The sequence below is a fragment of the Manis pentadactyla genome, chromosome 10 (assembly GCF_030020395.1).
Source record: "Manis pentadactyla isolate mManPen7 chromosome 10, mManPen7.hap1, whole genome shotgun sequence".
Classification (NCBI taxonomy): Eukaryota; Metazoa; Chordata; class Mammalia; order Pholidota; family Manidae; genus Manis; species Manis pentadactyla.
The window spans coordinates 68,152,726-68,165,780 of NC_080028.1; the positions used below are offsets into that span (position 1 = coordinate 68,152,726).

The 13,055-nt window shown below is 33.0% G+C and overlaps 1 protein-coding gene across 9 annotated transcripts in view; it reads right to left on the reverse strand.

Annotated features, from left to right (window-relative positions):
* TMTC3 (transmembrane O-mannosyltransferase targeting cadherins 3) overlaps positions 1 to 13,055 on the reverse strand; it is an 84,501-nt gene that overhangs the window by 31,045 nt on the left and 40,401 nt on the right. For 8 of the 9 annotated variants that reach the window (XM_036905337.2, XM_057486891.1, XM_057486890.1 and 5 more), the window contains 4 exons: positions 10,013 to 10,265; positions 4,704 to 4,852; positions 2,869 to 2,989; positions 484 to 595 (listed from right to left, as the gene is read on the reverse strand). In XM_036905337.2, coding sequence (XP_036761232.2) covers positions 484 to 595; positions 2,869 to 2,989; positions 4,704 to 4,852; positions 10,013 to 10,265 — 635 coding nt within the window. The remainder of the gene's footprint in view (positions 1 to 483; positions 596 to 2,868; positions 2,990 to 4,703; positions 4,853 to 10,012; positions 10,266 to 13,055) is intronic. The other variant, XM_057486895.1, reaches the window with a different exon arrangement.

Sequence of the window (13,055 nt, forward strand, 5' to 3'; positions counted from 1 at the left end):
TCCCTAATCTGAACTCTTTCCAGCTTCAATGGGTTAGATGCACAAATGCTTTGTTTCTCTCATTATAAAAAAAAACAAACCAAAAGAACCCTATCATCCTACTACCCTGTCTTGACCCCTCTCATCACCACCATTTCTTATGGTACCTTTTAAAAGAGTTTTCTATACCATCTGTCTCCAGTTATTCTTCCCCACTCTCTTACACTCAGTGCTATGAGGCTTTTGCATCTATCACTCCACCAAAACTGCTTATCAGGGCCACCCAAGAACTCTATGTTAAAAAAAAGTAATAAAAATTGCTTACAGAATGTAAGTAGCTCCAACATACAATGCAATTCAAAATAAGCCAGCATCAAACACTGTAATATTCAAGTCACTTGGAATAAAGCTTGAAAATAAACTCTTACCTTATTTGCCCCAAATAAAGTCAAGTTTTTAAAAAGAAAAAACTATTCAAATAGTTTTATTACTAAATATGCTTACCTGGCTGAACGTGGGTAGCCTGTAAGAAGTATTTCAAAGCTCTCTCAAAGTTCTTCTCATTTTCTAGAGCATGACCAACATTATTCCACAATTTGGCATTATTTTTATTTACCTTAAACACACAAGTACCGAGAGAAATTAGTTACGATTTTAAAAAATATGACCCCAATTAACACAGATATTTGTTTGATAAACTATTAGGAATGGAGTGTTCCATGGAGATGTCCATGAATGGCTGAAAGTGGTCAAAGGACACGAACTTCCAGTTACAAGATAGTAAGTTCTGCAGATGTAATGGTGACTAAACAAAACTGTATATATATGGAAGTTTACCTTAAAAGTAGATCTTAAAAGTTCTCATTAAGAGAAAAAAAATTTATTACTATGTAAGGTAATGGATGTTAACCTATTGTGGTGATCCTTTTATAATATATACATACATATTAAGAAATCATTATGTTGTATACCTTAAACTAATAAGAAGTTCTATGTCAATTATACCTTAAAAAAACTTGAAAAAATAATTCAGATATTCTTTGAAAAAAATAATTACTCCAATTAACACAGATATTTGTTTGGTGTATTATTAGGCATGAAGTGTTCCTCAAAGATGTCCCTGGAGATGAGAGGAAGGAGCCAAATGAACAATGTTTCACCAAATTTACTCTCTCCTTCAACATCAACATACTAAAACCACAGCAGTCTGACTTCATCTATTTTATATATTAGAATTTTACAAAAAATTTTATTTGCTTAAAGCACAGTGCTGTTTGAAAACTCCTGCTCTACTAAAGGCATTCTCTTGGGAGAGAAGGTATTTGAATGTGATAATGTTTAAATATTGCACTGATTACGTACTTTTAGGTTTGACATAAAGCAATTTATACAGTCTATTATGGGAGTCCAGGGATCAAAGTTCTAAATTGCTCTATGCTTTCAGCGTTCACAGATGGGCACAGTTCATGCAGGTAGAGGATGGTGTCTAGCCAATAACTAGCTGAAGTGGCTGAAGCTGTAGTTTGGGGCATTATCCTGGGAGTGAGGACAAGCAAAATTCCTAAAAATTATGGGGTTCCACTGATGTCCAGCAATGTGGATTAATAAGAATAGTATATTTTGTTCACCATGTAAGAACTTATTCACTATGTAAGAATTTGTTCTCCATGTAAGAACTTGTTTGTTATGCCTCAGAAGATTGGAGACTGACGAAAATTAGGCTTGGGGTGGATTAATGATTGTGCATTGAGCATTGACTCCCCTATACAGAATTTTATTGTTGTTAACAACCATTTGATCAATAAATATGAGAGATGCCCTCACAAAAAAAAAAAAAAAAAAAAGTACACACTTCCAATGGTAAAATAATAAGTAACCGGGATGCAATGAATATAGTCAAGATATTGTAACAGCTTGGTATGGTGATAGCTGGTACCTAGAATTGTCATGTATATAAATGTTGAATCACTATGTTGTACACCTGAAACTAATGTAATGTAATACTGTGTGTCAACTACCCTTCAATAAAAAATAATTATCTACAAAAAAAAAAAAAAAAAAAAGAATAGTACATTTGCTGACAGGCTTTGGAGCAAGGAGAGAGTGATCTTAAGTAGCTATCAAATAAAGAAGTCACAAGTATTACTGGACTGAGGCAGTGATCCAGTAAAGCTAGGTGATAAAGAGCACAGAAATAGGAAAAGGAAGCTACGAATTTAGAGACTTGAAAAGACGCATTGGTAAGGAAGCACCTGAAAAGAAAACTTTGCTTATAACTTGCACAGAACACAAATTTTATGATTTTTAAAAGGAACCTTTTTCCTATTTATGTTGTCCATTCTCTAGAAATGCTATGTCACTCTTTTCTGCCAGTTCCTATCCTGTAGTATTGTAACCAGGATTTATCTTCCACAGTAGGATGCCATTTTTTTGCCATGTATTTTATTTCATTGACTCTAAGATGCCATTATAAGACTCCTCATCATTTTATTTTAAGAAAAAAGGCCATTCATTAGTTTTAAGATGCCTTTCATTATAAGATTTATTCTGATTTCAGAGATGTTTAAAGGTTAAAAGAATAAAATGTGCACCTTAGGAACCAATGAAATACAGTATTCTTATTTAAACATTTTATCATTTGAGCTTCTAACAACTGCAGAGCACTTAGGGACTTATTCATATATGCTAGAGACACATAGCTAAGTACTATTCAGAGCATTGGTTATGGTTTATATTATATAAAGAACAGACTATTTTTATAAATCTCTTGGTGAAATATTTAATATTGACCATTAAATGTCTAATTAAAAGTAAAGTTAAAAAATCTTAGACATAGTTGTAAGAAATAATTGATGAAATACTTTCCTGTCATTCTGGATAATACTTTACCTTCAAGGCTGACATAAACAATGTATATTCAGACTCCCAATCCCAATTTCTATGGAGTGTTTTTAAGGCATGAGTGAGTATCACCACAGACAGACAAAACCAGGATAATTTTTTTAATACACTGTTTAAGAGAAAAAAGCGAAAAAAAAAGTCTACATCACCAAAAGCATTTTATCTTTTAAACAAAAGTAAGATATATGCTCAACATCCCCAAATACCATGTTCGAATTTACTATAAAGAATAGGGATCCTTCTAATAATTATCCAACTTCAGTACCAAAAATATTAAGTACTATGAATACTACCCTCTACTTCAGTGGAATATTCCAACTTTTGCTTCTGTTTCAAAAGCTCTGTTTAGATTTAATGACAAAAACTGATGAAACAAGTTAATTGTGATTTTTTATACTTAGAGTCCTTTGTACCATTACCTACAACTTGAATATTCCTAATTATGTTTTTAAGGGTCAATTTATCACTGGCTATATATAAAAACATTTTTATTACAATATATATAATAGGTTATTAAGACATTTTTGGAATAATTTTACATTTTAGAACTAGAGTTGTTTATAAGAAGTCATGGTAAAATTAACTTCATAAAATAGGTGCAAATTACTTACATAGCTTTAGGCTAATTATTTGGGACTCAATTCTTCATCTATAAAAAGATGGTTATACTTCAGTAATACCTATGATCTCATTTAGTACTACTGTTCTCTACATCTGTCTTAGCCCCAGTAACGGTCCAATTCCTTTCATTTTGATAGATCCACTTAACCAAGATTAAGAGTACAAATATCAGAAAGAGTATGAACACTGAAAGCAGTCACATGTAAATCTGAATCAAGACTCTGTTGTTTACTTGTTTACTAGCTGTATGATCCTGCATCATTCAGATAACTTCTATGAGCTTCACTTTTCAAACGTGCACAGTAGTGTTAAGGAATGCAAAGGTTAAATGAGAAAACAAATCTAAAGGGTCTATGATGGTGCCTGGCACATGGTAGACACTCAAAACCTGGTAATGAATATAAGTGGATATATGGGTGGAAGCTAAGAGAAACGGTTTGGCAAATGGTGGTGAAAATTGTAGACATGGATATGATCTGTCAGGGAGAATAGGCAATGTGAGAAAATGGCTATGAATAAAGATCTGAGAAATAAAAAATATTTAAAGATCAGGCACAGCAAAAAGAATGTGAGAAGAGACACACTTTACAGATGCCAGGGAAATAAATTTTACATAAAAGCATTTCCTAGGAGGCAATTTGTTAGGTGTTTGTAAAGAGATAGGATAGGTCAGAATTATCTGGGTTTAAGGGTGACCAGCAAGTGACCATTTCTCACATATATATTATATTCTCTTCCTTAACTGTTAAAGGCAAGTAGGACATGGTGGTTATGAAGAAGACAGCAATGTTAGCAAGAAATTACACCTTACTTACTATATGCATTTTACATTTATTAACTCAATATGACTCACTTAAGAAGACTATATCTTAAGTTCACTGCATATGCAAATAGAAACAGTTATTTCCTTGTAACTTTAGTCTCAATAACATCCCTATTTTCATTCAGGCCTTACCTAGTTTGTTATGTCTCAAGCTGTAAAATAAAATTATATAAATAAGAGGAAGAAACAAGGGTGAGATGGATGCTTTAGAGCTTTCCTAACTCAAATTACAAGCAAAAGAGGAGACTATCAAGATACAAAAGTTATAAAAGTATAACTTAAAGAACTGAACTAAATGAACATTTTATTAAATACTTACATGTATGACACTTAATTCTATATTTGGTAAGCAGTAAATGAATATAACACTTTAATTCACCTTTTGTTTGATATTTTCTGCCATCCATGAGCTACCAAAATACAGAACCCCATGCTAGGAACGTATAGTACTCGCTCAGCAACAACAAATCCAACTGGGAAAAACAGGTTCGATGCAGGAATAAATGGTAATGCCATTAAGCAAAGTGCCTACAAAGAAAAAGAAGATATTTTATTAGTTAAAAAATATATGGACACTAAGCAGTTAAATCCAGATATTTTATCATTTCATTTGGATAATGTACTGGTGGACCACTTTTAATAATACTATAGAGTATTAATTTAAACATAAAGAAGGCAAATTTGGGGTAGTAAAAACAAACATCAGGATGTATGTCAGCAAGGTGAGACCAAGTCCTCTTGAGTGCTAGAACTTATAATTAAGACTCATTCAATTAAATGAAAAATGTATTTTTAAAAAATATACCTAAAGTAAGACACTGACAGTTTTTATACACCCAACTTGCCGATTTTTATAATTTTACTAATGTAAGTAACCACTTCATATTGAAAACTGAAGAAACAAAATAAGGCATGTTTCACACAAGATAGCAGAATACTACTTCTGTACCTTAGCATTACTTTGCATAATATTGATGGGTCACAAACATTTAACAGAGGCTTAGAAAATAATAAAAATAAAACAGCCCCCTTTAAATAATCTTTTATTCTATAAGAATTTCTAAAATTTTTAACACTGCACACTGAAATAAAACATCACAAAAATGCTTAGGTTTTTTTTTGCCATTTTGAAAATGGGATGGCATATGGTTTTCACATTATAAAACCATTTAAAAGGTAGGACACCAATAACCAGCACACAAATAACTGTGGAAGGAAGGAAGCTGGTTGACATTAGGACCTCTGTTTCTATGGACATCTGCTTCCATATTTTGTTACTCTGATTTGTTTTATGTATCTAACTGAATAAATTTATGTAAGTTGTTCTTTCACCTTCATAAATTTGAGAGTTTCCTAACAGTTCAAGGGGAAAGAATGTCTTCTTTTTATTATGCTTTATTAGTGAAATATAAATGCAGAGAGGTATATACACTAAAAAGAGTACTTTCCCAATGGATCACAAATGGATGATTTGTAATGAAGACATACTGAATATTAAAAAACACTATCATCAAACAGTTCAGTATGATATCAACTTATATGTCTGAGATTTAAGTGTTTTCCCTTTAATAAAAATAGGTAATAAAATAGTAAGAGTATATAATTCACTTTCCATTTCCCAGAAGTACTTGATAAAAATAAATAGCTGGCTGTGAAACAGAGATGTTTTTAAACATGTAGCCCTTTTCTTTTTCTTTGTAGTTAACATACAATATTACATTAGTTTCAGGTGTACAACACAATGATTCAAAAGTTACATATTACAAAATGCTCACCATCTGTAACTATAGGTAAGTATTGGTACCACCTGTCACCAAACAGTTATTACAATATTAATGGCTATATTTCCTATGCTGTACTTCATACCCATGACTTATTTTATAATTGGAAGTTTGTACCTCTTTATCCTTTTCATCTATTTCACCCATCCCTCTTCCCTCTACCACAGCAACTAGCAGTTTGTTCTCTGTATCTGTGACTCTCTATTTTTGTTTTGTTTATTCATTTGTTTTGTTTTTTAGATTGTACATATAAGTGAAATCGTATGACTTATCTATTTCACTTAGCATAATACCCTCTAGGTTCATCCATGCTGTTGCAAATGGCAAGATGTCATTCTTCTTTAGGGCTGAGTAATATTCCATCATATGTATGTTATACATCTTCCTTATCCATTCATCTATCAATGGACACTTAAGTTGCTTCCATATTTTGACTATTGTAAATAATGTTGCAATAAACAGGGGTGTACATATCTTTTCGAATTAGTGTTTTTGCTTTCCTTGGTAAATACCCAGCAGTGGAATCATTGAATTGCCTATTATTTCTATTTTAAGTTTTGAGGGACCTCTATACTGTTTTCCACAGAGGGTGTACCAATTTACATTCCCACCCACAGTTCATGAGGGTTCTCTTTTCTCCAGTCTCGCCAACACTTGTTATTTCTTGCCTTTTTGATACCAGCCATTCTTTTAAAAAAATATTCCCTATTAATTCATGGCTGCTGTAAAGCAATTTAAATTGAAAGAATTAAAATTGTTAAATTCACTCAAAGATGTTTGATGGACTGACTGAAGCCTAAGCTACCCAATGAGAAAGGCAAAATCTCAAAAAAAATCTACTGGTTCTTGGATAAGTAATGTCTCTAATGATTAACTTACTTAGAAGTTCTAATATGTTCTGTATTAATGTTTGCCAATCTAGTTAATATGATTAACATAATTTCCTTCTTCCAGTGGTATAAACTCTCTGTAAAAGGAAAATGGTAGTAGAAAGAGCAAAGAGTTTGGAGACAAATGCTTCACTTCCTACTTCCTATGTAATATAAAGAGAACTACTCAATCACTTTGTGACTACTTACTTATTGTTGATACACATATGACATCTTAGTTAACAAGTGCTTAACATGGTACCTGGTATACTACCAAGCATACTCCTCTGAACTACTTATCCCTTTCAGAGGTCTTTAGAAAATATCATAATAAGAAAAATAGCATGTTTAGGACAACACTTAAAACAGTTATACCTAAGGTCACAACTGCCCCTTTTAATACACATGAAATATAATTTATATAAGTCTATGTTTATTTCATTGGCACTATTCTCTATGTTTTATTTAGGTTACATTGTATAAATCCTTATTTTACTGGCCAAAACTTTAATTCACCTACCCCTCCATTTTTTTTTTTTTTTTTGGGCAGAACCTGAGTTCTACATGATTCTACAATATATCTGTTTTGCATTTATCTGAGCAGTAAAGCATTCTTAGAAATGGTCCCAAAGCAGAATAGATTAATATCATTGATCACCAACTTCAAATTGATCCTTAAGACTGCCCAGCAGTCTTAGGTTTTTGGTAGGCTCACTCCACTCTCCTTGATTATTTTTAATCTTGACTATTTTTCTCAAACTTTTGACCCATGTTACTTTCAGCAGGTGATCACACTTCCAAACTTAAAGAGAAAACCAAAGCCATTAAACAAGAATACCTTCAATTCCCTGCTATTAAACCTACCAACATCCAAATTCATGCTCATTTCCTTCCTTCCTGTAAGTCTGGTCAAGCCTGAACTCTATACCCCTCTGCTCCTCACAAATATCAGTATTATCATCCCTTCTTTCATTTACTCAACCACTTTCTAATCAACTGTATTCCTTAAAAATATTCTCTTTGGACAATGTATCTTCAAGTTTCCTTACCTATCCATTATGTACTTTGGGTATAAAACAAGTTCCCACACCCTTAAGGAAAAGATTTTTGTAGTCATAGCAACAAGTAGCTGGTTTTAACTCCACTTAATCAATATTTCAACTCAATGAATATGTTTATGCAAGCCAAAGCCATCAGTGTTATCCCCTTGCTTCTACAAGTCAGCCAACTGAGTACTCCAATGAAAGTGATTTTAAATGCCAACAAATCAACAATCTCCCCTTAACCCCACATCAACCTGCTTCAACCTTTGAAGATCCGTCAATTCCAGATCTTTTTACTTCCCCAACATCTACATAAGATCAGCAGTTTGTTATGCTTGAAGCCACTACTTGACTGGCACAGTCTTTTCTTACTTAGGTGGGCAATACACTCAGGCTTGTCTCTCATCCTTTTAAGTATGCAAAGTGAAACAACCCTATAGACTCATCTACACTAGAAATCTTCCTTTTCTCATCTCCTAATCAAATCACACCACATAAATAAATTTAAGTTGATTATTTTCAATCTTGACTATTTTTCTCCATCTTGACCAATCTTGACCATCTATAAACGGTCAAATCCAACTGAATCTCACTTTTGTACTCAACAGCTTTGGTTAGTGTTAACCATTCCATTTTTTCTTGAAATACTTTGATACCTTTCTATGCATGTGGTCTATATCCTATTCAAGTTCATTCTCCTCTACACATCATCTAAACATGGTTTTTCAAGATATAATTATAGGCCTCTTCTCTTTCCACTCTATTTACCCCCTTCAAATATTTTCTGAGGGAGAATTAAGACCAATTACACTCAGGCATTCCTTATGTGTATAAATTAACCTCTATTCTATCCATCTAGAATGGTACTAGTTAGTTACCATCTTTGAGGGAGTAACAAAACCTCAGTGGAGAAAGGCTGCTCTATAACCTCTCCATAGGTCTCCTTATCCACATTCTAGCTTCAATTACTATTTCTGTACCAATCAATCAAATTCCTATGTGCAGCTCAGACTTCTTGACCTTTAGGTACAGAGTGCTATTCCAAATCTCCATAGTGTTTCAAAGACACCTAAAATTCCAAAGGTACAAAGATAATAGTAAATATAATCTTTCCCCCAAGCCCTATCTTTTGATCTTCTCTACACCTTAGCAATTAGCTTCAAATTTCTGTAGAATGCAAATTCTCTGGAAACGGGGACCTTATATTTCTTTTTATCATAACCTCAGAGCCTAAAATGCTACCTGGTACACAGGCATCAATGAAACATTTTTACTGGCTGAATAAATAAGCCTAGTGGCTGCAGCCAGAAATAATACATTTGCAGTATACTTAAAACGCTTTCTGGCATACTGTAAATGCTCAAGAAAATGTTAAAGAGTATTATTGTCTTCAATAATTTGAGGCAAGAGGCAACAGAACTGCTGTAAGAAGTCATAGGACAGTGAGAAATTACAAAGAAACAGGTTGCAGAAAAACAATAAAATGACTTTACAAAAATATTGCAGAAAAATAATAAAATGACTTTACAAATAATGTTACTGAACACAGTAAGAAATAGCTCAGAGGATAATGAAAATTTTGCTAATGAGAACTGAAAAGGTATATACTTCTAACTGCATATCTTATATAATACTCTGTACAAAGAAAACAAAGCATGTAACATGATCCATTTCTGCAAAAAGTGTGTAAGTTAGTTGGGTAAAGAAATATAAGAAAATGATGCCAGAAGGGATGCTTCATCACTTCAGAATTCCTACAGAATTAGGGAAATTCATATCAGTTTTTAATCTTTACACTGAATATATATGTCAAATTATGCCTGCGTACCCAATTCTTACATATAATTTTAGGAAAATCTAAAATAAGTTCGTAAGTTAGGATGATGTTGAATAAAGAAAGATGCTGTCTCTAAAAAGATGCTTTTGATGAATTAAAGGCAGTCTCTTAATTAATCAACTATATATATTATCTGCAAAAATAAGAAAGTTTCTTACCATTAAAACAGTCTTGGAGGAATCACCAGGATATCTCAGACTAAATACTCCCAAAGCCCCCAAAAAGCAAAAGAAAGCAAATGTGGCAACATTTCGAATATCTAGTAATGACTCTATAAGTGGTATTGTTCCCATGGTCCAATCACAGCAGAGCTCTGAAGGATTTAATAGGAGCCAAGCATTCAAAGGAAGGAGGTAGTTAAAAGTTAGCTGCCTTGTAGGAGTTGGGCTTACAGCAGCTGGGTTGTCAAACCTGTATAAAGGACGAAAAATAAAGTTATTTAAACTAAGACAGTTTAAAAAACACAAAATTTATAACATAAATAAAATACTGAACAACAATAACCTCATTAAACATGACACATTTTTTTATGGATACCTCAGATTCTTGCCAAAGTTCAAACTGTCTAACCTTATGAAATGTCTAATTGAAAAGAATAATATTTATGAAAAATTGATGAAGGGCAAGTAGGTTATTTATTTCAAGTGTATTATTAGAACAAATCAGACATGCATACCATAAAATTTTATGACACACTGCAGAAGTGCTTTCATTAAATTATGGGTTTCTGATTAAAACAAAAATTTTGTAAGACTCATTGTTGTATGTGTTGTATGAATACTTCTGAGAACACTCACCAATGTTTTTCTACATGAGATGCTTCTTTCAGCACTAAATCATAGTAAGAATGTCTCCAAGAAAAAAATTATTATGTTTTGCTCTTGGAATACTCTCCATAAGAGTATTCTTATGGAGAATACTCTTATCGCCCATGAGCTTTTCCTCTCCACTTAGACTTCCAGGTAACTAAAAACCAAATTTCCAGTGTAGAGTTACTAACTGTATAGACCTGTTATATTTTGTATTACTTTTTGTCCTAGTATATATTAATATAAGCTCATATCCTAGTTTATATTTCCCCAGGACATCATATATTAAATGGACATTTTATTAATTTAATCTATTTCCTACACACGAAGTCAAATCATTTATTTTAAAGTATTTTAAATAAACAGCTTTAATTTTCTACTTCTTTAGGCTATGTTCTAAAATTCTACTGGCTATAATAGTGTATAGTCCTTTAAGAATCCAATTTCTCATTTTAAAAATGACTAGGTCAATGAAAAACCATCTTCTACCACTTATTTGACTCAGTCTTCTTTTAATCAAATCACTGAGAGAAAGTGAATACTATTTGAATAAGTAGTATCTTTAAAAACTTTCACATTTGAATATCTACATATATGAAAAATAGTTGAGTCTTGAGAGTCAGGGTGTCAATTTTCAAAATAACCAAGAGAACTGAATTCAAAGTTGTCTTTTTTCCTATAATCACTCTTCAGCTATTTAGGATATATAGGAGAGCTGATTTAATAACTGAACTGCAGAGAAAAAGCACATGTCAAAGCAAAGCAAATCTTACATGAAACGTCAGTCACTTAAATAAAACTAAATAGGGAACTAGCATAAATTCCATTTTAAATTTTAGTGAGAAGATGAAATGCAAAAACAATGCGAAATGCATAGAGATTGTTAAAATTCAGTAAAACTTGCTTTTGGCTTTAAACAACTAAAAAACTGGAGAAGTTATATAAAACTTTTTTTTAACACACTAAGCATCAGGCAAAAAGGTCAGTGATACCTGAAAGAAGAAAAACAAATGAGGGAGCCCAGCCTGAAGAGTTTAGTACCTGAATAGTTTTTTAGTTTACGGAGCTATGAGCGGGAACCCCGGCAGAGCCTAGTGGTAGCCCTGAGTTGAGAAGATGGAACTGGGAGCCCTAGGAACCCAGGGAGCTGGAGTTCATGGGCGGAATACCAGAGAGAAGGAAGCTGTTGAAAAAGAGAACTCAGGAGATCTGTACAGGGTCTCTCTCCAGTTCTCCGTCCTGTAAGAACTGGTAACATGTACATGTGAGGATAGACCCAAGGTCAGTACGGTGGGTTGAATCATGTCTCCTAAAAATTCTTGTCTACCCAGAACCTCAAAATGAAACCTAATTTGGAAATTGGGTCTTTGCCAGTGAAATTATTTAAGATGAGGTCATACTGAACTAGTATGACCTAAATCTAATGACTGGTGTCCTTATACAAAGAGGCAAGAATAAATGAAAACACACAAGGAAAAAGGCCAGTTAAAGATGGAGCGATTGGAATGATGAAGCTACCTGTAAAGGAATGCCAAAGATTGTGGGAACCACCAGATGCTAGGAAAGTGGCATGGAACCTCCAGAAGGAAGAGCCTTCAAAAGGAACCAACTGTGCCTGACACCTTGGCTTTGGACTTCTGGCCTTGAGCACTGTGACAGAATAAATTTCTGCTACTTTAAGACACCCCATTTCTGGTAATTTGTTTTAGCAGCCCTAGGAAACCTGATACAGTTAGGAAAGTACCTCTCAAAAGGATTAGATAAAAATTCCCAAGTAGCATACACAGTTGGGATTATTAGCAGTTCCTCATTAACCAAAATAGATGTCCTCATAATTCATAGTCTACCAGGTAGAGAAGTCAGAGGGTCGTGTCAGTAGTGCAGCAAAATTAGCCCTATCCTAAATGCTGCAGGTCTCACAAAACAAAGCTTAAAAGCAAGATAAGAAGAGGAAATATTTTTCAAGTAACTTAAAAGCATCCCAGAACAAGGTTTTAAAATATTTTAAGGTAAAATTCACATATGGCATCTATTAAAAAATTACCAGACATGTGAAAAAGAAAATACCACTATGAGAAGAAAAATTATTCTATCTAAACTGAAATGAAATGACACAAATGATAAAATTAATAGACAAGAACATTAAAGCCCTAGAACATGGATGGAAATGGAACACAAAACAAAGGCTCATACAGAACTTCTAGAGATGAAAACAATGTCTGAGATGAAAAATAACTAGAAGAAATTAAAGACAGATTAGATATTGCAGAAAAAAGATTGGTGAACTTGAAAACAGCAGAGAAAGAAGTATCCAAAATGCAAATGGAGTGAAAATAGTTTTGGGAGAGTAGTAAACAGAACATCAGTGTGATAACTTCGAGGAACCTAATAT